Source organism: Perna viridis, chromosome 2 (genome assembly GCF_037379345.1).
Source record: "Perna viridis isolate PV_CMFRI_1.1 ecotype Kerala chromosome 2, ASM3737934v1, whole genome shotgun sequence".
Taxonomy (NCBI): Eukaryota; Metazoa; Mollusca; class Bivalvia; order Mytilida; family Mytilidae; genus Perna; species Perna viridis.
The window spans coordinates 14,602,389-14,627,253 of NC_142446.1; the positions used below are offsets into that span (position 1 = coordinate 14,602,389).

At 32.3% G+C, this 24,865-nt stretch overlaps 1 protein-coding gene and 1 long non-coding RNA gene across 5 annotated transcripts in view; both read right to left on the bottom strand.

Annotated features, from left to right (window-relative positions):
- LOC148623757 (serine palmitoyltransferase 2-like) overlaps positions 1-15,199 on the bottom strand; it is a 54,379-nt gene extending 39,180 nt beyond the window's left edge. Inside the window, exons 1-3 of one of the 3 annotated variants that reach the window (XM_088565839.1) lie at positions 15,181-15,199; positions 8,803-8,916; positions 753-926 (exon numbers count right to left, since the gene is read on the bottom strand). In XM_088565839.1, the coding sequence (XP_088421965.1) occupies positions 753-926; positions 8,803-8,889 (261 nt within the window). In that variant the 5' untranslated portion in view covers positions 8,890-8,916; positions 15,181-15,199. The other 2 variants (XM_088565840.1, XM_088565841.1) reach the window with 2 other exon arrangements.
- A 4,308-nt stretch (positions 15,200-19,507) lies between these two features.
- LOC148623758 (uncharacterized) lies at positions 19,508-23,021 on the bottom strand. Of its 2 annotated transcripts, XR_015920161.1 has the most exons (4): positions 22,941-23,021; positions 21,963-22,046; positions 20,858-20,966; positions 19,508-20,054 (listed from the first exon to the last, which is right to left on the bottom strand). It is a non-coding gene; the product is annotated as an uncharacterized LOC148623758 (long non-coding RNA). The 2 variants fall into 2 exon arrangements; XR_015920160.1 differs by lacking the exon at positions 22,941-23,021 and having other exon boundaries at positions 21,963-22,204.
- Positions 23,022-24,865: the final 1,844 nt, after the last annotated feature.

Consider the following 24,865-nt stretch of genomic DNA (forward strand, 5'->3'; position numbering starts at 1 on the left):
CACATTGACCATTATAATCCGGAATTACCATAAAATGTATCATACTCAGATTTGGTGCGATATTTATAAATCTCACTTGAAACAATTAAGCCGATATACAAATAAAACCACAGATACAAAATTATATCAAAGATGCAAACTAAACAAAACACACCCAAAAGAATAAATAGTACATACAACATAATGAACATATCATCAGCAAAACACAACACAACAGTGTATTTTTTACTAAGCATATGAAATTCCGCATTTATGAAGTAGCTTGTACCACCAAGAATGACATTTTTGTCAACCAATTGAAAATACTTCAAATCATTGCACAAAATTGAAAGTTCATTCAGAAGGTACCTGGTCGGTAAACATGCATGAGTTTTATACAATTGATAACAATTTGCTTAGAATTAACACAAAAAATACGGTCTGCAAAACTACGACAATATTTAATTAAAAATAACAGCTTCTTGTAATCCTTAATGCTTATTTTGAAAGACACTTAGATCATTAACATAATTTTTTCATGTTTTCATAATCAAAATTGACTTTTTAATAGCCTGCATTTGTGGAGGAAAACAGGGCACCCTCACAAAATACAAAATTTTACAAATTGTGACCACAATACATTTGTATGACAATTCTAATTTTAAAGTAGAATTATTTTCCTAAAAAATGATACCAAATATATCCATATTATATTTTTGAGCATTAAACTTTTTAAATCTCTGCTATCATACTGTAACTAGTACACTACTTACTGGTAGTTTTGGTTCAGTACATGCTTTATCATTCTCTATTCCAGAGTTCCTTAAGAAATCTCTGATATGCCCAATAAGCACCAGTATTCCATAACTCAGATACGTAAGAACAGCTATCAAAATTGGTGTTTCTTCAAAATTCTCATGGAATTCTTTCTTCACTTCTTTTATGGACTGCAATAGAGAAATGTTTCAAGCAATGTTTTAACATCTTTATGAATGTACATGTTAGTTTACTAGTTGATAATTTAATATACAGAATTCAGTTGCCATTTCATCTACTCAATAAAAAATCACAGACTAAAGTCTTCAAAGTTGCTAATCATCAAATATTCTATGCAACTGAATTTTTGGCTTGCTTTAAACATCTAGACAAATTCAATGCTCTCCTCAATCTTAACTCCCTATCAAAACAACTTATAGACTAGGTGTTTCTCAGCCAAATTACAGAAAGTCCAATGCTAACCAATCATATCATCTTTTGATGCAAACTTCTCGCTCTCATACAAGAAAAAACACAAATATGACACATGTGTAAAGAGATACATTTAGATCACGTATGAAGCTAGAAATGACAGTTCAATGGCATATGTCTGCAACATAAGGTGGTGTAGTAATATATAATCATGCCAATACAAATGTACAGTACTGAAAAGTCGGTAACAATATTAGCTATTTAGAAAGACATCTGTGGAGCACCATCTTTATGACAAAAAAGATAAAAAGCAGCCAGAAAAGGGGAAGATATAATAATTTTACACTATCTCAAGATAGGTAGCATAGGATTTCTTGCATCAAAGGAAGAATGAAGTCCATGTTTTGCTATCTGAAACCCCAAATTGATTTTGGATCAAAATTTAAAATAGAAAGGTGCACAATGGGCACATGTAATAAAGATATTGTGGAAGTTTCATTCAATTCCATTCAGTGGTATAAAAGGAGTAACGATAAGAGATTAGTCCCCCATGTCCCCATATGCACAACTGATAAAGTCCATGTTTTGCTATGTGAAACCCCCAAATTGATTTGGATCAAAATAAAAAATTGAAGATGCAGAATTGGAACATGTAATAAAGATATAGTGAAAGTTTTATTCAATTCCATTCAGTGGTATTAGAGGAATAACGGATAAAAGAGATGAGTTCCTCTGTGTAACGGAAGGAAGGAAGTATGGACGGAGGGACAGACACTCCCATCACTATAATCCACACTTTGCAAGTTGGGGGTATAAAAAAAAAGATTTGTTTCCCCTCACCCTGACCAACTGCCAAAAATAGCCGCCAACCTATAATAATTTTTTTCAAGGTTTGCATTTCTTTTTCTACTGTATCATAGTCACATATGTGTGATTGATTTAAAGCAGACCATTATTTACACTTTTCACCTGTGAGATCAATAACGTCAGAGAATGACCAAAAACAAAAAAAATTAAGTGGAGGTTACACACAATGTTTCAATATCAGGCCTGCAATATCCTACAAAACTGAAATTAAATTTAATGACATTGGAAAGAGAAAGCCCCTGGTTGTAGTCTTTATTCTTTCAAAAAGTGATCATCATGGAAGGAGGTGTTTGGAGGCTGTTACTGTTAAAGGGTAAGGGTAAATTATTGTGACCAAATACCCCGGTACTAATCGTGCTTTACAAAATTGAGGAATGTTATATTGATTAAAGTTCTTTGTCTAAATGGTGTGTTTCTTGGTGTATAAATATGAATTCATCCACAATTATAACTGTGTGTACCAGATTGTTAGATAGTAGAACTTTATCTAAGGCCATAAATGTATCTAATTAAGGAAGGAGGCATAACATGTGTGAGACATAATACTATCTAGATGAAATCTTTTCTTATGGATATGATTTCCTATTTTTTTTCCACAGGATACTTTTTCATTATGAAAAATTTTCCACACCTATTAAATTGTTTCCCACAGCTTGATTAATGATAGTACTATAAGTTTTTAAGAAACAGCTAGAGGTATTGCAAATAGTTACAGGATATTCATACCATGAAATAAAATCCAGTATAGTTCTAATATGACGAACAGAATTCATACACAAAAAAACAAATCAAGTTAAGAAAATTAAACATAACAGTATTTATGAGTAGATTTAGTTGGATTTGTTTATGTATTATTGTCTATAAACTGAAAATTTTCACTGTCAAGTGTAAAAAATCAATGTGGTTGGAATTCAAGAAGTAACTAAATCAAAACATGGATATTCATGCTTTTAGGAACATGAACTTCAACCAATGGAAACTTTTGTAGGCCTTATCATGAGGATTATTTTATCAATGAAATTCTTACTACATGTATCTATTATGGTTTTTAAAATATTGGCTACAAGCTACCTAAATCTTTATTTTTGCCCTTCCAGTGCATTAACCCTTTTAAAGGTAGATCAAACCCACTACTGGGCACATTCTGATCCATTTCTGTTATCTTGCAAAATAAACACAAATATTTTCAATGAACTCATCAACTTAAAATGATGTAAAAATAAAATGTCTAAATTAATTTAAAAGAATTTTGAACATAAAAATTTGTATGGTTAAATTACAAATATAATTGTAAAAAGCCTCTTTCAAAGGTGAGATAATTGGCAAGAAATTCAGGTCTAACTTACCACTTCCGCGACAAATGGCCACCCCAATGTAATACCAAATACACACTAAACCTAGATCTATGCATAGTAAGTGCATAATTTGTGTATATTCAGATCAAAAGTGGTCAAAATAAAGATGAGAATGTGTACTTTAAAATCATATTTGTAATTTACTACATAATTGTATGAATATTGTTTCCATGCATGAGTAATTTGCCTCCATGCTGTCAGTCAGCAGAAATGGTAAAAATGTGGATTTTCAGTATTATTTATTCAAGTTAATTTTAGGAAGAATCGTACAATATACATAATGATTTTGAAAGCCTTATTTTCCAAGCATCGCAGTGGTATGCAACTTTAAGATGTTATTTGTCCTGGGAATTTACAGTGAAACTTTGAAAATTACTTTTTTAACATGTAAAGTAATTGAAACTTTAGAAGTGGTTAATGAGACCTTAACAGGAATTTTAGTCTTTTAATAATTCAAGAATTAAATTTTGGTGAACCCCCCCCCCCAAGTTTCTTTTGGAAATATGGAAGAATGTCAGTTAAAAGTTCTTAATACAAATCTAGAAGATATACCATCTACTAGTTTTTTAATAGTTTGCTAAAGAGTGAAAATTCCCCACAGAATCCATATAAAATATTGAATTGCCTTAACTAAGAATCAATTATCTTGAAATTAAGTTTGGTGACCTCTGTTTTTTAAATTAAAATTCTTAAGTATGTTCATTCAAAATCATCTTTGAGAAAAACTAGGAAAAATATTAGGTATGATCTACTGGTGCAGTGGACAGGTAGAGATTTTTAGAATTGAATTTTAATGGGCCTAGAGAGTATACAGCTATATTATATGTCTATGGATAAATCAATATAGTTTTTGAAAATCATACTTTCTGAAGTGAAAAACTGTAGTTTTCTGCTTTTTTGCATTAATTAGAAGAGGGGTCAAAGATCAATGGACCCCAAAACACTTTGATCGGTAATTAAGTGAAATTGTAGGTATCAGAAAACAGATCATTGACCTGTTCTTAAATACCTACAATTTCACTTGAATTAACCATCATATGAAAAGATCACATGTATAGAACTTCAAAAATGTAAAAAATGACTTTTCTGGCAGTCAATTAGGTCTGTCTTCTTTTATATTTGAGCTACTTAATGGTTCACTTTTTGAATTCTGATTGGCTGGAAAACTAGGTTAGTATATAAATACCGATAAAATTTAAACTGAATCTTGGATTTATCACATACAAAGTTCTGTAAAGGCATTTTGATGCAAAGGGAAGGGGACAGGACCCTATCCCTTAGCTAGCAAAGATGCTGTAAAAGCTAGGGATCAGATATAAGCCACTCATAAACTTTTGAAAAGACTATGCATGTATGATCGTACACGAACCGATTTCATTTGAAATAATCGATTTACAAAAAAAAATCTTTGTAACATTCCTTTTCACTGCCTTTCCAATTATACTAGATGACCTTTTAGTATTTGTGTTTGAGTATCCATTAACTACTATGCATTTTCATTAAATTGAACCCATTAGTAGTTAAAATGTGGCGATCGCCACATGTTAAAAATGCTGGAGTTCTCTTCCTAAATGTTTAAATCCTGATATGATATCATTTAAGAATAGCTAGACAGGCACGTGTAGAAAAACAGGGGGAAAGCATTTAATTCATATACCATCAATAATCCTGGTCCACATCTCCAGTTTTTATTTATCAAACGTGGGGTTGCTGATTGATTCTTTAAATTTATATATACTGGTATTATTCTTAAAATTATGATTTGTATAAAATTGTGCTTTAAAATTATCTGTTAATCAGTTTATTTTTCTTGTCATACATCTCTTTGCTTTATATCAAAATGAACATTATTGGGTGTTCAATTATTGAATCAAAGAAAAAAACATGTTAAACTATTATCTATCTGCATAAAAAGCATTTCAAATTATTGATCAAGTCGAAAAATAAGTTTGATAATATACATGCTTTTCTGTTGTACCATTAGTCAAGAAACAATGCAGTTTTTCCAGAAAATGATTCTGTATTTTACAACTTAATGACAATTAGTACATTTTTAGATAAAATATATGAAAATCTGCAACTTCAAGCTCATTTTGCAAAGCTCTTGTTGCAGATCAAATTGAGCATGTTGTATTTATCTTATTTGCAACTCAGTTCAGAATATTTAGATATACATTGTAATATTCTAAAATGTCTTATTACATGTACATGTATCTATTAATCATTGAAAATGCACTAAAAAGAAACTAATGTTAGGGGCTTTTTTGTTGAGTGAAAATAGATTTTTTAGTCTGAAAAAGTAATTTTTTACATTTTTGAAATTCTATACATGTGATCTTTACATGTTACCTGTTTCCGAATACCTAAATTGCATGATTTAACTTAAATAACCCATCTAAGTGTACTGGGGTCAACTGACTTTTGACCCTTCCTCTAATTACATTTGTAATGTAAGCTAGTAGAAAACTCTAGCAGCAATATACCTGAAAAGAGTCTGAATTTCTCACTTGAAACTCGTTTCATAGCCTCATAAATATCTAATGTCAGGAATACAAAGAGCTCCAGAAACCTACTCTCTATCTGCTATACATGTAGTTTTCTAAAAAAAAAAACTACTTAAATCTTAATGCAAAAATGACTGATTTTTATCTTTCAATTTTCGTGGGATGTAATCTTTTCTTACCATGGATTCAGTAGAATCTATTGTATGGCTGATCAGAGGAAATATTTCATTCACTGAAATTTCCTTTCTATCTTTTATGATTTACAAGATATTGTATTAAAATTAGTCTAGAAGTAAATTTAAAGGAGAAGACCATAGAATAATTGTTAACAGATGACAACAATGGACATCAAATAACTGCAATTGTTGTGAGCTAAAATGGAATTTTTCTACATTTCTAATAATTGAGATACTACACTCTAGAATGTTTTCTACTTATCCACTTACCTTCTAAACTCATTATATTTTTTGAAAAAACATGTCCGCAGCACTTTTACACAAGCTTATTTGTCATAATTTGTGCATTCAATGATATATATACATTTTGTAAAGCAAACTTTATCAAATTAAAAATTAACTACCAAGAGCAGATTTTTCTATCTACATGTACTTTAAGGAAAAAAATATGATTTTCCCTTTGCAAATATCTATATTCACAAACTTGTAAAGGCTGATTATTACTAGTTCATTCATTCATTCAGACACAGTGAGTGTTACAGAAGTGGTCATTTAAAGCAAAACACTGATAAACAAGCAGAGCCTTACTTCCATTTAGGTGGAGGAGGTGGCCAAGGGCATTTAGAAATCCCTCTGCCCATCATGTATTACAAATACCACATATGAGTGCAAACCGGGTCTAACAGTATTGAGTATATTTGGTAGCAGAAAGCGAAAATTAAACCAAGTATAGGAACAGTCAGCTGGTGGTCCGCGTCACTCATATCGTGCAATTGATTGGCTAACACTGTATTGTGAAAAATTTCGGGGATTTTTGTGGTTTCTTTCCACAAAGACAGTCGAATTACCTGCTCAAAGCAACAATATCCTAGCTTTATAGTGCACGAAATGAAGGGTGTTATGGATATACGAAAGTGCTATTATTTTCAACTTAATTGTAATAGTGTTATTTAATAACCTGACACAGTTAAGAGAATAAATCCTTTATATTAATGGATCTTAATAAAATGTTTATTATGAAAGCTGTATTTGTGGGTTTTTCATTATAAAATTTCAGGTCTTTTTTTTATCAGTGATTAAATTGCTTACAAAAGAATGAGTGTGCTACTGATTGTGTAATTTAGCTTCCTGTTTATCAACTTGATTGACTTGTTACAACATTATAAGTACATTTAGATATGAAGTGTCGGCTATTGGTCAGAGAGTAGATCTCGCCAATTTCAAGGCGGTAGCAATTCTCACCAATCTACATGTACTCATCATAAGTTTATTCCACAATGAAATTTTTTGTATGAAAGGACATTTTTGATAGCAAAATATCAGCAATCTGTTAGACTTTTTGTCTTAAATTTGGGGCTTGAACTTGTTTCGTAGTAGAGGACAAAAAATATGTTGGCGGGAAGTACTTGCCGGTGAGAACTACTCTTTGACCTGTAAATATTTACACACGGTCATTGATTTCACATTAATTAAAGCTTAAATCATCCTTAAAATTATCATTTTTACTATTAAAAAATTAACACTTCAACAGATGCCAGAATGATACACAAGAAGGGGTCCAATATCCCTAATTAACACTTTTCTGTAGGTACAATGTCACATGTTCTGACCACCATCCTGCTGTGATCTGTTGGTGCAGATAAATGTCATGCATATACAGTGTATATACATGAATAGGTTACACACATCAATGTGGCAAGCTAAAGTGGACAAAAATCAATATTTTGTTATATTAGGAAATGAATTTCTAATATTACAAAATCATTTTTTTAATATTAGAAAAAAAAATTTCAATATTAGAAATTCAATTTGTAATATTACAAAGTCCTGATTTAGTAATATTATAAAATATCACACATTTTGTAATATTACAATTTGAATTTGTAATATTAGAAAATGAATTTGTAACATTAGAAAATCAGTCACATTTTTTAAGTAGCTGTCTTTGTAAGAATCACGCAAAATCTGAAAAATGTGATACACCCCAAAAAAGGCTACATATTTTTATTTTTGTAATCAAGTTGTTTTATCCGTCTATACTATGAAATGAGTAATTATTCATTCAAATCTGCCTGCTCTTAGGAGATAATCAACATTGAAAAACCAGTAGATTCTATTGTATTTGAGCGTCATTTACAGAGTTATCTCCCTTAATTTTGAAATCTACAGTGCATTCTATACAATTTGTATCTCCTAAGAGCACAGGTTATATGAAAAAACACGTTATTTTCTGTTTACTATGACATTTCAAACAAAATATCAAAAACAAAAATATGTAGGCATTTTACCCATGAATCACATTTGCATGATCCTTAGCTGGTGTGCTACTTAATATTATAAAATGATTTTCTAATATTAAAAAATCATCATTGGATATGACAAATCCATTTTCTAATTAGTCTAATATTAGAAAATCAATTTCTAATATTCAAAAATGTTTTTTTAATATTAGAAATTCAACTGAATTCGTGATATAAGAAATCCAATTTGTAATATTAGAAAATTAATTTGTTATATTAAAAAATCATTTTTAATATTAGAAAATGCTCATTTTTGTCCACTTTGGCTTGCAAAACTTAAAGATAAAAGTGGCATTAAAAGAGCAATATAGATTAAGTAAATAACCAAAACTTAAAAATGACAAAAATATGACGTATTCCCGAGATGTATTGCATATGACCTTACAATACATAAACCATACCCCTAACTCCAAATTTACAAAATTTACTGTACCTTAATTTTGTCATTGTGCCCATTTTTCCTCAGAATCAGGCCGTTGACTGCGTTGTTATTTAAACCTTTCTTAATAGCAGAACTCATCTTCCTCTTTATCGGCTTTCAATCAATCTGCAACACATCCATGACATCACATGATGATCCTTTGTATATCTGTGTATGAGGCTATGTAGATGAACATGAGCAGATGGCGTGTGGTGCTTAAAACACCTTGTACATTAAATTAATGCACATTTAAATATAACATAATGAAAGATAACACTATATACAGTGGTCTAGACAATATCATATTACTCCCACCTGACTCGACTGCACAAGGGATTTTTAATGACTTAATATCATATGTTCAAATTCTCCCGCAAAAAACTTAAGTTCGGAAATTAACTTGACCTTGATCTTGACAAGTCGTTCGATCGTACGTTTATTCACTTCGATGGGTTGATGACGTCATGATGATTCTCTCATGTGCACCATTTGCACACGTGCACACCAGTCTATTCTGGCTTATTTATTCCCAAATGAGAAAGACCGTATTGTTTTTTCTAATGTGTTTTTTTTCTTCCAACATTTACTTTGACATGAACCTGTTTCGTTTTCTTTCAAGATATCATTACCAAATTTGGACCACCGATAGAGCTCGTTTGGGACTTCCACATGACTCTGCATGAAGAATTCCATCATCCATTGAAGAGTTATCTCCGCTTCATTGGCATTTTTTTCTTAATCGGTGAGGAAAAGAAAATTCTTGTCTTGCTTTGCATGGCATTTGATTTAATTAACGCCCCCCTTAACTCAAATCCTAGATCCGCCACTGAAAGCCATATTTTTTAATATTCAAATATGATTTTTAATATTAGATATTGATTTGTTAACAATTATATTAATATCAAAAATCCTTTTCTAATATTAGAATCTCGTTGATTTTTTTTAATACTAGAAAGTGAATTTTTGATAATAAATATCCATTTCTTAATATAAGAAATTCATTTTCTGATATTGAAAATTCAATTTCTAATATTAAAAAATCAATTTTTAATATTAAAAATTCAATTTCTTAGATTAAAAATTATCTTTTTTTTAAAATTATTTTTAAAGTATAAAAATGTTTACAAGAGCCAGACTGTTAATCAAATTTTTATTTTTAATATAAAAAAAATCTTTTCTTATATTGAAGAATAATTTTTTAATATTATAAATTGAATTTCTAATATTAGAAAATTCATTCATTCATTCATTCATGTCTTTATTAATTCTAATAGAGATTACAATATACTTTACTATATATAAGAATATCGAGCTATATGTACATGAACACAAAAGATAAGCAGTTATATAACATATCAAAATGAGAAAAAAATTGTAAAAACAAAATATGCAATATTATCATACATTTTAGCATCATATATTGCTGACAAGCTAATAGGGATCGAGCACAAGATCGACTTTATTTAGAGCTCAACGCCCCCCCCCCCAAAAAAAATTGCAAAGCATGGGTTGTCAGGGGTAGATATAGGCGGTTTTAGGTTGTTACTTTAATTTCTCGCTAATTTTACCACAATAGATATCTACATTACACCCCACTCTAGAAAAATATTTCAAAAATTTAACCTAAAAAAATTTAACTGTGCGCCCCCCTCCAAACTAAAATCCTGGATCCGCCCCTGCAACGTATCATGAGATCTATGGAAAAAATTTCGATTATCAGTTCAAAGAAAATATTACGTTGATCTGCAGTATGACTACACTCGCAGGATGAATTCATCATTACGTCCCAAAATGAACGGTGAGACGTAGGGTATAACCCTTATCTTCAGTATCAGGTACTGTGACGATTAATTTCGCAATCAAAATGCCGTTCTTAGATCAAATTAAATCATATTGGACAGATGTAATAGCGGTAGTCACAATGCATTGTTTGTTAAATGTCCATTGAAAGTGCGATTTAAATCTATTTTTGCTAAAACCCATAATGTATGATTTTGTGGCACTAAACAGGAATATCCACTTACTAGCATAATTAGAACATTTATCAAGCATCTGTTGGAGCTTAACCGGCGAATTTGCTAATCGATATCGTCATCAAGACCTGGTACACAAGAAGTTATTTAGTCAACACCCATTTTTGGATTACATGTTTCAAGTTCATTTATAAATCATTAATGAAGACTACATATAACATACCAGATAATACTCCATCTCGACGCACCCCTTCATCAACAGTAAAATATCTAGATTTGCATTGATTCATTACAACTGTACTTTCAGTTTTTGAATACAAATCATCAATGATACACCAAGCTTTGCCCCTTACTTTCATATATAATTTATACATCAGGCTGTATCGTAAGCTTTACGGCTATCAAGGAATGCAGAATAAACATTACTGTGTAATTCCGTATTGTGGAATATAGTTTCATGACAGATAAAAGGGGCTGGCACACAGCCTAAACCGCTCTGAAATCCCTGTTGGAGGGGTTAGGAAATCAGGCGAAAGAACATGGGACTGTAAACGAGATAACAAGTTTCTCAAACACTTTCAGTATACAGGAAAGAAGACATATCTGTCAGGAAAAGATTTATTCTTCTTCCCTCCTTTGTAGATCGGTACAATGAAACCATTTTCCACTGCGTTGGAACGTGTGCTTGAGTCATTATACTATTAAACTGCAAAGTAAGTGTTTTTACTGCGATTTGTCCACCATATAACTATTGTTCGTTTTGTATATTATCGGGACCAGACGCCTTTTACTTTTTAAGTTCATTAATAATCAAAGCTATTTCATCTTCAGTTATAATGCCTCCCGGAAGTAAGTTCCGACCATTTTACAGATATTATGCGGATTGTTGAACTTGTTCATAATGTCTTCGAATGTTTCATCATCAAAGGATGGATCATATGATTGTGTATATAATTGTTCAAAATACTGAGCAAATCCCTCTGTTACAGATTCAGGGTTTTTATACGTAACGTCAGATGGGATTACATCGGTTACACATTGTCTTCGTTTAGGCTTTTGGCGATTTATCATTTTCCAAAAAAGTCTAATGTCACATTCTGCTGCATGATTAATGTCATCGAGCGTCTCGTTAATATACTTTTCATACGCTGCTTTCTGAATATTTCGAAAATCACGTTTGGCTCGTTTATAATTGTAATATGATTCATGGATCATACCACGGGGTCGTCCCTCGAATACCCTGATGTTACGCACGTCTCTTTCTGCTTTGTGTGCTTGTTTCACGTTGAAGTATTCCAGTAAGGCTTCGTGATATACTGACGTAAAACAAGCACACATAATGTAATAAAATGTTTCTAGAAAAGCACAGGACGCTTACCCTACCGGTGCACCTGGTCCATGCTCCTAGTTTTTAGTGGAGTCCGAGTTGCTCATTTACTTTTGTTACTTTGTATGTATTATTTTAGTTACTTAGTGTTCTTTATTGTGTTTGTCTGTTTTCCATGTCTGTTCTTTGTTCCTGGTTTACATTTTTTTATTTCCGCTAGAATCTTTGTTCCCTTTATTATTCTTTAAGAGTTATGTCTCTTTAAAACAATTTCTTTCAATCGCTCATGCCTTGAAAACCATAGATAGAATTTATCTGAAAACTGTTTCATGGACATAAGCAGAAGACTTAATGAATAAACATAAACATGTATTTTGTTATCAAGCCATACGGGAGTTATATCCCTTGAAATTTCCTACTAAAGGTTGAAAATTTATATTTCGAGAACCGGAAGTTGTAGCGACATGGGACCTTCATCAATGGTATTGGTCCATGTGACCTTTCATTTGCACCCAAGGACAAAGGTCACAGAGTGCTTTCTTTTAACCTTTTCTACGATACCATTTAGGACTTTTATAGGATGACCTTATGAAGAATTTCATTATCTATTGTAGAAGTTATTTCCCGTTTATTAGCGTTTTTTCAACATGGTCAACATAATCCCCGAACTCATTTCCAGGATATCATGATCATACCTTGTAAACGTGTAGATGTCTTCATGTTTTATTTGAAAATGGCCCTGCTAAGGTCTCACTAACCACTTCTAACGTTTCCATTACTTTACATGTTAAAAAAGTAATTTTCAAAGTCTCACTGTGAATTCCCAGGACAAATGACATCTTAAAGCTGCATACCGTTGCGAAGCTTGGAAAATAAGGCTTCCAAAATCATTATGCTAATGGTACGATCATAGTAGAAATTCTTCGCAAAATTTACTTGAATAAATAATACTGAAAATCCACATTTTTACCTGTTCTGCTAACTGACAGCATGGAGGCAAATTACTCACACATGTAAACAATATTCATACACTTTTGTAGTTAATTACATATATGATTTTAAAGTACACATTCTCAGCTTTATTTTGACTACTTTTAATCATAATACACACAAATAATGCACTTACAATGCATATGTCTAGGTTCAGTGTGTTTTTGGTACTACATAGGGGGATGGCCATTTGACCCGGAAGTGGTTAGTGAGACCTAAGGATTCCATAATCATCTTAAGAGTTATGTCCCTTTAAAAAAAAAACTGTTTTATATATTGTAAATTTCGATATGCTGTATACGTGTTTCAAGGAGTAACCTCTCATCAGCAGCATTAAAACCAAATATGAAGGAAGATCATAATCAAAATATTAGTTGTATACAAAAAGTGCAATTTCTTTCAAACAATTTCTTTCAATCGCTCATGTCTTGAAAACCATAATAGATAGAATCGTTCTGATAACTGTTTCAAGCACGTAAGCAGAAGACCTAATGAATATGGTATAATACCACTATTAAGCGGAACCAGTCGCCTGCACATAGCAGAAAGTAGTCCGTAAAAAGACAAAGTAGTTCTTATAATGCATTGTATATTTTTTTGTGATTTAGCCACTATATGCAAACTGGGTGTCATCTGAAAGCTTCCCATGTCAGGTACACACTGAATACAACAGTTTTGAACTCTGATGTAGAGAATAATTTGTCAGAGTATAGATCTTAAGCCCGTTGATTTGTCAAATTTCCAAAAGGAAAGTAGTATTTTTAGTACCTGTCCACCTTCACTTCACCGTTCTTTCTTAGCAGCCATTAAATGTATGCTTCAACTTTTATGAGAGAGTCTTTAAAGGGTCCCCTCTATGATAAAACCTGTTAAAGTTCATTTTAACAACAAACTTAAAAAAAGATTGGGACCTTGAACATTGCTTAATTCAACATAGAAAATAATGGGACTTTTAATAGTGGTTTTACACCATAAACATAAACATGCATTTTGTTACCAAATCATACGGAAGTTATATCCCTTGAAAATATCCTAATAAACTAATGTTTGAAAAAATTATATTTCGAGAACCGTTAGTTGTAGAGAAATGGAATCTTCATGAATGATCTTTGGTCCATGTGAACTTTCATTTGCATTCAAGGTCAAAGGTCACAGAATCCTTTCTTCCAACATTTATTACACGGCCCTGTTAGGTCATCTCATCTTGAATATTAGAAATTGAATTTTGAATATCAAAAAATAAAATAACGATTTTTTAATATTAGAAAATTATTTTTAATGTAAAAAATTTTACAATCGTTTTTAATATCAAAAAATCGTTATATCTAATATTATAAATTCAATTTCTAATATTACAAAAAATATTATGAGGGACATGGATTCCGCGGGAAAACCTTAAACGAACCAAACTTAGTTTATTTACATCTTTTAACTCATGTCACCAGGGAGTGTAATATAAAGTCTCTGTTGTCAACAACCAAGTGCTATATAGAATTTCATTTTAAAGTGCAGCGAGATTATGTTTAATATACTAGTACATGATTCACGTAATGATAAGTACCATTGATTACAAAACCATTCTTTCAATGTCTAACATATCAACCAGCCTTTAGAGGCTTATGAATCACTATCAATTATAAATATCTCAAATATAACATTAAAACAAATAGATAAATATTCATAAATAATATTACGTAAATATGAGTTTGTAAAAGCGGATAGTTTCTTAAGCTAAATTTAAGTTTCAAATTGATACCGAAATGAAAATAGAACTTTCGGTAATAATATGAAAATATTCTAATGTAATTAATCTAAGGTTCAAATAGCTTTAGTAAGACATTTTTATATACAATAATACAAGGATTTATATATAGCTATAACTCCTTGAATAATAAAGATAATATAGAAATCAGTTTTCATTTAAACATTAATCAATAATAAAACATTACTTAGGGCACTAAACTTTGAACAGTCTACTAGTTTCCAAATATAAATAAATGAGTTAACTTGTCTTAGTTCAAATAAGCTTATTCACAGAAAAAAAAACGAATAGTTTAACAAAATAAAACATATTAAAATAATACCCAAATAAATACGCACCTTAAGCCAAAGTGTACATAGTCCGAAATATTGAACATCCGTATTAAAAATTTCCAACAAGTATCTTATTTCCTGAAGTCAATATAACTAATACTATATCGCCTTTAAGAATTATGTAATATTGTTATGATTTGGCAATACTAGTTCTATTTACCCCGAGGTCATTTTTGAACATATTTTGATTATAATTATCTTTTTGTTATTGCTTTATAACTTTTGCCAATAAACAACATTAGTTTTATTTATATCAAAGTCTGACATTTATCATTGAAAGAAATCAAATTCAATATAATTCTTTTGGTTTTTCACTTATTTTTTCTTCGTTACATGATTCCAAATTAATCTATTGTTAACCACCATCAGCCTTTTTTTTTCAATCTTAAACAATATCAAACCATGTAAAAAGCATATTTTGTCGATTTATATGTCTCTGTCACTGTGTATTAAAACAATCATTGAAAAAAAATATTTTCCTGAGAATATATATTATCATATTTCTTTCATGTATTTTCTGTTGTATTGTATTTATCATTAGTTTTTGTTGTTGTTGTGTTCATTATGTTCTGTTTTAATCATCGGGAGAACACCAAGGTTATCGATGGATGCATTTTCAATGAATTCAAGTCTAAAATAAAACTTGTACTGACGTTCCCTGTCCACGACTATATAAAGAAATAAAAACAGAAAATAAATAGGAATTTCTAAGTATATCGCACAACTGAAGAGTGAAAAAAATCTGTACACGACATGTCTAAAATTCATCGAAATGATTTTATACTTTTGTAGTTACGTAGTTAGATACTACTTATGAATATTTTGATATCCCACGCAAATTATCTTAACCACGTTTTAATATTTTTCAAATACTTGGTATGTGTAAAATTCATCTTTAGAATTATCCTACCAATGTGCTCTTTGTTAAGCTGTGAGTTGGTATTTAGCGATTAAATATGTAACATCAAAGTCTCACTGTTCTCCTGGTGTATAATCATGCTTCTTATTTTATGTTCTTTAAGTTTATCGGTTTGCAATTAAACATAAGGACTTACCGTCCTTATATTGGATGTTTCTTATAAAGTCTGTGTCAAGGAGAATTCATTGTTTTTATCTATGAAATTATGATCAAAGTCGTGTTGTGACGGCGAATTTACATTTTTGCTTTGATTCATATTGGACCACACGTCCATCACTTTTTAACAGATATTTAACCCCTTCATCCCTTCATCGTTTTGCAATATGCGGGATTAGGTCTATTTTTGTCTTAGTTTAGTATAGTGAAACTTTGATTTTTTATACAGAGTTAATTTTCAATATTTAATTCAGCTGTCTTTCTATCTCAAAAATAGCACATGAAATCCAGGTCTATTCTGCAAAATATGTATGGACATAAGTTAACACTTCTTGAAGATTTTTTGATGGTCTCTGATAGCATTTTATGCTATTTTGGATTTAAATTTGAAGCCAGTGCATTTGTTGCATTTTCAACACCATATCCAATATGACGTTGCAATTGATGAACTGGCCGCGGTGACAAAAAATCATACAGTAGCGGGAAAGTTACTTTTCTTTCGACAATTGTCGTTAATCGATAACATTTGTTCAATGATGTACAGTTGATCTAAGGGTATTATTTATTCAGGTTTTTTTTTGGCTGTGAACTCTGTTTCTCTACTTTTCCAGTGTTAATGTCCAAAATGTGCGTCAATTCAACATTGTTCAAAACCCGCCCAGTTTTGTTGCGTTCTTTTGTTAACAAGAACATTTACGGTTGAGTCACGAACTTTTTTGGACGGTTGCGTCTAAAAAATTCGACAAAATAGAGTACGGCTGGGTGTATAATTTACCTCAAGATGATAAAAGTTGAAGATCTATGAGTTTTAATTCTTTTGGTAAATTTCTTCCCTAAAGAAAGGCCTAAACCATATCTTATTTCACTACGGTCACGAGCGGGGTGGGGGACTTCCTATATAAGTGGTGGTGGGGATTTTCCGACAATCGGGCCCAAAGATCTTTCCATAGTTGCTACCACCATTCTGTAAATTAAAATTGATAATATCTTTTATATACATGTTTGGAAGTGTTAGTATGTCATCATATTTGACTTTACAGCTACCCATTTCCTACTTAAAATGTCCAAAGGTCAACACATGACAGTATCGAACACTTGAAATCCAGTGGATTACTATGCAATATTAACATAAATCTCAAAATTAAGAACAAATAAAAAATAATCTGCAGAGAGATGCAACTGCTCGTCAGTCTGTCGGACGCGGGGAAAAGGGAGGGGGCGATCGACGATAGGACCGGCAAATTTTTCCCCACATTTTTTTGGTTAGACAATTAAAATTCTTTAATTATGCCTTAGTTCGATCTAAAATCAAATTTTATTTATAAACTATATAAAACAAATAAGGATGGCAGTGGACTGTGCCGAGATTTAATCAGTGTGTTTGTAATCATTATAGGAAAATGTCCACTCGGAGCGGGATTTTTTTGTAATAGTACAAGTGTGGAAACAGACTGGCAATGCCCGAGGGGCAGGTATGGACGCAGACTGGTATTGCCAGGAGAGCAAATTTGAACATACACAAGTTTTGTCTGAACGTGTTTGCATTGTCTAGAAAACTTCTCCATTTATTGATATCAGTAATTGAATTATGTCTGTCAATTATTCTTCCTTAGGACCAACTTAGTAGTGTGTGATTTGCTAAAAATTTACATCTATAAGGTCTTTGTTTTTACATTAGTCCTAGTTAAATAGTTCTTCAACAAAAATGAATAAAACTGCTTAATGGAAAAAAATTCCCACTTATAATCATGTACTCAACAGATAACATTCGAAATTCTTATGAAACAAAATTACAATACCGGTATGGCTAGATCCATCGATACTGGCTCACAGATGACACAAAATCAATATTTCAACTAAATCTTGTATCAAACAATTTCAATCAACTTCTAAATAGTTATATACATTTGTAGCCTGAAAAATGTTTCCTTGGACAAAAACTGTACACTGTAGTACTTGTTTTGCAGCTGTATAAAATATATTCAGAGATACTGCCAGTATCATTTGGTTTCAGAAGCAATGTAACGTGTATATGTACATGTACATTCAGCATTTCAAAACAGTCACTGACTTTTCTATAGAATCTCTATTTCATTAAATCCTGTAAATCTTCACAATTTAATAAACTTAGTTATTTTTACATGTGTAGTATTAATGTCTTGATACTATACAAAACCCTCATCCTTTTAACAGAAAAGCGAATCATCCATGTCTATCCGCAAATATGAGAAAAAGAGTAGACATTTATTTTTAATACTTTACAAAATAATCAAAAATGTTTTTTTTAACATACATGTAGTTGTATATCAATGCCTGCATTTGTTGATTGAGTGTATGGTGTTACTCTATATCTTTAATCATATACAGTAAACTCTAACTGTGCAATTCAATATCAGTGTCTGTTGAATATTCTAAGGAAAACACCATCTGACATCACTATGGCTATAAAACACCATCTGACATCACTATGGCTATAAAACACCATCTGACATCACTATGGCTGTAAAACACCATCTGTCATCACTACGGCTATAAAACATCATCTGTCATCACTACGGCTATAAAACATCATCTGACATCACTACGGCTGTAGAACATCATCTGACATCACTACGGCTATAAAACATCATCTGACATCGCTATGGCTATAAAACATCACCTGACATCACTATGGCTATAAAACATTATCTGTCATCACTACGGCTATAAAACACCATCTGACATCACTACGGCTATAAAACATCACCTGACATCACTATGGCTATAAAACATTATCTGTCATCACTACGGCTATAAAACACCATCTGTCATCACTACGGCTATAAAACATCACCTGACATCACTATGGCTATAAAACATTATCTGACATCACTATGGCTATAAAACACCATCTGACATCACTATGGCTATAAAACACCATCTGACATCACTATGGCTGTAAAACATTATCTGACATCACTATGGCTATAAAACACCATCTGACATCACTATGGCTATAAAACATCATCTGACATCACGATGGCTGTAAAACATCATCTGACATCACTATGGCTATAAAACACCATCTGACATCACTATGGTTATAAAACATCATCTGACATCACTATGGCTATAAAACACCATCTGACATCACTATGGTTATAAAACATCATGTGACATCACTATGGCTGTAAAACATCATCTGACATCACTATGGCTGTAAAACATCATCTGACATCACTATGGCTATAAAACATCATCTGACATCACTATGGCTATAAAACATCATGTGACATCACTATGGCTGTAAAACACCATCTGACATCACTACGGCTGTAAAACATCATCTGACATCACTATGGCTGTAAAACATTATCTGACATCACTACGGCTATAAAACATCATCTGACATCACTATGGTTATAAAACATCATCTGACATCACTATGGCTGTAAAACACCATCTGACATCACTACGGCTGTAAAACATCATCTGACATCACTACGGCTGTAAAACATTATCTGACATCACTACGGCTGTAAAACATCATCTGACATCACTATGGCTGTAAAACATTATCTGACATCACTATGGCTGTAAAACATTATCTGACATCACTACGGCTGTAAAACATTATCTGACATCACTATGGCTATAAAACATCATCTGACATCACTGTGGCTATAAAACATCACCTGACATCACTACGGCTATAAAACACCATCTGACATCACTATGGCTGTAAAACACCATCTGACATCACTATGGCTGTAAAACACCACCTGACATCACTATGGCTATAAAACATCATCTGACATCACTATGGCTGTAAAACATTTTTAAAAAACATTACACGTGCAGTGTATTTTAACTTGCATGCACATATGTGTACAATATCATAATAAAATGAGCTCAGAAAAGGAGGTTATAATTACAAACTCATTTCAATTTCCTGAACTATTTCTCCACTTATTATGCTAAAGCTCAAATGTTGAAAATCAAATTTTACCATCCTCAATGGAGAAATGATACGGAGGGAGAATCTAGATTAATACAAATACATACACATATAAACAGAAACCTGAAAAATAATCAAATGTTTATCAAGTTAAGATAATACATACACGTATTTAAGTGTTTTGATTTCAAAAGCCAGTTAACCGGGTTACCCTTAATGTACTTTTGTACATGTATAAAACATACTTGATTTAACAAATGTAGATTTGGCGGACCCGTCGTACTTGTACAGTTCATAATTTATTCACACACACATGTACATGAAGTCATAATGTGACGGTTTTTCATAAATCGGAAATTTAACAAAATAAGTAATAAGTAAACTTTAAGTATTAAAAAAGATTTTATGTGGTAAACATCTTTAAAAAGAGACATATTTACTTGTACAATGTTTATGTATGAAGGTGATTAAAATTTATTTTCATGTATCTATACAAACTTTACTTTATTTGCACGAAGTCATAACAAAAAAAAATGGTTAAATTAAAAATCATATTTAGAGTTGTCAGTACATGCAGTCTGACATATACATATATAGCAAAACTAAACATCTTTGGAGCTAGCTCTTCGCGAAATGTACTTACATGTACAGAGTACTTTATGTGCACATACCCTCTATATGTATACTGTAGAACCTCCGAAACTTCTTGTTACAGTAATGGGCAGCTACATGTAATTGGATTACCCCAAGTTAACAGATTCCTCAATGCCATGTGTTTTGCTATAAAACGTCAAAAAGTTCATATATACACCTACGTGTATGGAACATGAACTGTTAAAAGATGTAAAAGGAAGGTCCTATTTAACCTTGGTACCCATTTTTTTCTCCGGCCAAATTTGAAGAAATATGGACCATATTCAACTTATGCTCTTAATAAAAGGCAGTTTGAAGAATCTATACCTACCTCCTGGACTGCTTCATGAGCATTTTTCATTGAAAAAATGTTTATAAATTTGAAAAAAAATCGATTTCAGAACCTCTTTTGAAAACACAAAACCCAAACCTCATATTATCTGTATATACATAGCCCACTACTACAATGTAAGAGATTGGAATTCCGTTCCTCCATACCCCAACCCAAGTCAGAAAATAGCTTGCCAGACAACATCTAACATTGCTGGAGTAATAAATAGACCATCTGTTTATGCCTAAAAAATGTCCCCGGTCACCTATCGACCCTCCTTCAGGCACCCTATCCAAAAGTTGTTATTTGTGATATTGAAAAAATTGTTAAAAAGTCTGCGGATTGTCTTTCAGGAAAAAAGATGAAAATATAGCCAAAGATGTTTTATTCTATCCTAGACGGAAAAACAAAGAGTTAGAAATACTGGTTGTTTATATTTAGAATCGATTGTAAACACACATGACGTGAGTCGAGGATAATCCCTTTTGGGATTCGGCACTTGAGATATGTTTTGTTTTGATGGTGGTGGTCAAAACAAAACATATCTCAAGTGCCGAATCCCATAAGAGATTTGGCAGTGGACCAAGTCTAAAATTATTAGTTGTTTAGTTTTTGCATATTTGGTTTTCATTGTATTCTGGGTTTGGTGTCACTATAATGATTTATTTCATTTCAAAAGTTTTAAATAAAAATAAATCCCTACCTACCGACCCTACACAATTTCAGAATGGTGATCGGAAACATAACTTTATTTTTTTAGGCCTTGAAGATTTTTCATCAATTGACTGGCATGAACCAATAAGTTGACTTACCTATCTGTCTTACATGCACTTGAAACTGTTGATATTATTCCGAAAAGTATTTTGCTGGGTCAAAGATTCAGCAAATGCAGTAGGCTGTACAATACAAGCGTACAAGGTTTATTAACCCTTTCTTTAGGGAAGAAATTTACCAACAGAGTTTAAAGTCAGTGACTCAACCGTAATTGTTCTTGTTAACAAAAGGACGCAACCGAACAGGGCGGGTTTTGAACAATGTTGAATTGACGCACATTTTGGACATTTACACTGAAAAAGTAGAAAAACAGAGTTCACAACCGAAAAGGTGAGTGAAAAATTCTCCTGGATAAACTGTACATCATTGAAAAAACATTATCGATTATCGACAATTGGCGAAAGAAATGTTGCTTTCCCGCTATAAGTATTTTTTTTTTTCACCGCGACCAGTTCATCAATTAATTGCAACATTATACTTGCATTTATATTGTAAACAGATATCACAGAGAAAACGTTATTTAAACAGCTTTTTACTGGTCTCAAAATTATCAAGATATATTGTGAGTAACGCAGACAAATTAGTATATAAATAGGTGCTTGCCTTTTCGATTTCAAAGACGACGCCATCTTCGGAAATGACTCAACTTATACTAACGTATGTAGCTTACACCCTACCGGTACACCGGGACCATGCTCCCAGTTTTAGTGGAGTCCGAGTTGCTCATTTGCCTTTGTTACTTTGTATGTGTGATTTTAGTTACTTCATGTTCTCTTTTGTGTATGTCTGTTTTCCATGTCTGGTCTTTGTCCTTGGATTACATTCTTTTGATTACCGCTATAACCTTGGTTCCCTTGATTATTCTTACACCACACTGAAATTCATTTCATAATTTGCAACGCACCATAGTTACAATGGAAAAAAGAACGTATTTATTGCAATGCAACAAATGCATCAGCGTATAACCTATTTACAAAATAGACAATTCTTTTCAACAAGTGCATGTAAACATATACCTTTAAGTGAGCTCTGAACGGCATCGGCAGCAAAAGCAATAAAATATAACGACAACAGAACGATAACATAAATACTAAAAGTAATTTAACGACACAAAGAAACATTAATGACCAAAATCTCATGACTGTGGACATGCGCATACAATCTGGGGTGTAACTAGTTTCATAACGCCTTTCCCATCCCCTTTAATGAAAGGTCAAAAATGAACTGAAACAACAAACAAATCGCCATGAAATTCATTCATTAATACTTCCTCCATGAAATAACCGAACATACACCATATAGACAAAACGGAATATCCACTTAAAGAACGCTCGCAGTTATTGAAAGCTAGCTCACAGCATTATAAAGAATGACAATGCCATCAAAACTACCAGCATTAAAAATATTCGGTCACTACAATCAAGTAACCTGGATTTGAAGTAGTAAAAGGCAAAATTCGAAGTAGTACAATAGTCATAAAATGACTTGGTTTTGCGTAGGGATGCAATTGGGGGTCGAATAACTCTATTTGCGAAAACAGATCAATTTGAAAATTGTATTCTTTAAAATACGATTTTTAATTGGGAACCTGCAAGTTCTATTATATTTATTTATTATATTTAGTTTTGTAACTGTAAAAAATATTATTTGTGATATCGATTCCCTTGGAACAAAAGCTTTTCTTTGATGAATCTGTTACGTTCATCAAAATCTGCATGACACTTAGTTTTCATACCACAACTCATTCGTTATGCCAGAGTTTGCCGTTAACTACGCAGACTTTATGTATAGCGCTAGACTTCTTACAATTAGGCTTCTGGAACAAGGTTATGTTGTTACAATATTGACGTCATCACTACAGAAGTTTTATGGTCGTCATCATGAACTTGTGGATCGTTACGGTGTATCCATCTGCACCATATAAACTGATTTGCTCAACGTGTTATAGTTTTCCTTCCCTCTTTCGTCTACCCTGAACTTGATTTTTTATGAGCAACTCGACGGGCGTTTCTAGAAAAGCAGAGAACGCTTACCCTACCGGTTCACCTGATCCATGCTCCCAGTTTTTAGTGGAGTCCGAGTTGCTCATTTACTTTTGTTACTTTGTATGTATTATTTTAATTAATGTACGTTCTTTTTGGTTTTAAAGTGTAAATACCGTAGGAGGGTGCTTCAGAAGTTTCAACACCAAGGAATGGAAAAATAATATAAATAGCTAATTTAAGAGGAAGAAAGAATAAATGTGGGAAAGTGCAGTGTAACTACATTTATGAAATTTATATGTAAAATGAAAAAGGACTTCGATAAAAACAACAATCGGCAATTACATCAGCTGAAACACCTGAGCTGTGTAGCTATCCAGCATCCGGTTCCACGTGAGGTTTAGGTTGCACTATACACATGGGATTAGGGTGCAATGTTTCGTACAATAAAAGCTGTTTTGTTTTTTGTTTGTTGGGGGTTAACGCCCGAGCAGCAATATTTCAGCTATATTCAGGCGATGAACATGAAGTGGATGATAAAATGAACATGAAATGATGATGAAATGAAAAATGAGACGGGACTCAACGATAATGGTGTCGACAAATTTTGATTGCCAGTCGAAATATGGAGAGGTGGGTAGGGTCGGGCAATTTAGCCTCCTGTGGCGGAGCCTTATGGTTCCTACTCCGGGAGAATACCACAGTAGGTTTTTTTAACGTGCGAGGAACGTGGCATCTTTCCCAACACGGTGCACCACTATGGTTTGCGGTCATGTTTTCCGTATTATAACCTGACAACCCAAGCATGTAACACACCAGGGGTACCCCATTCCACCACTTTGGGCACAGTTGCTTTGTGGGCAGAGCTCCCTAGCCCCCAGCTAAGGTTCTAAGCACTATTTAGTCGCCTTTTACGACAAGCTTAGCGCTGCTGCAGACTTATTCTTTTGACACCCGGA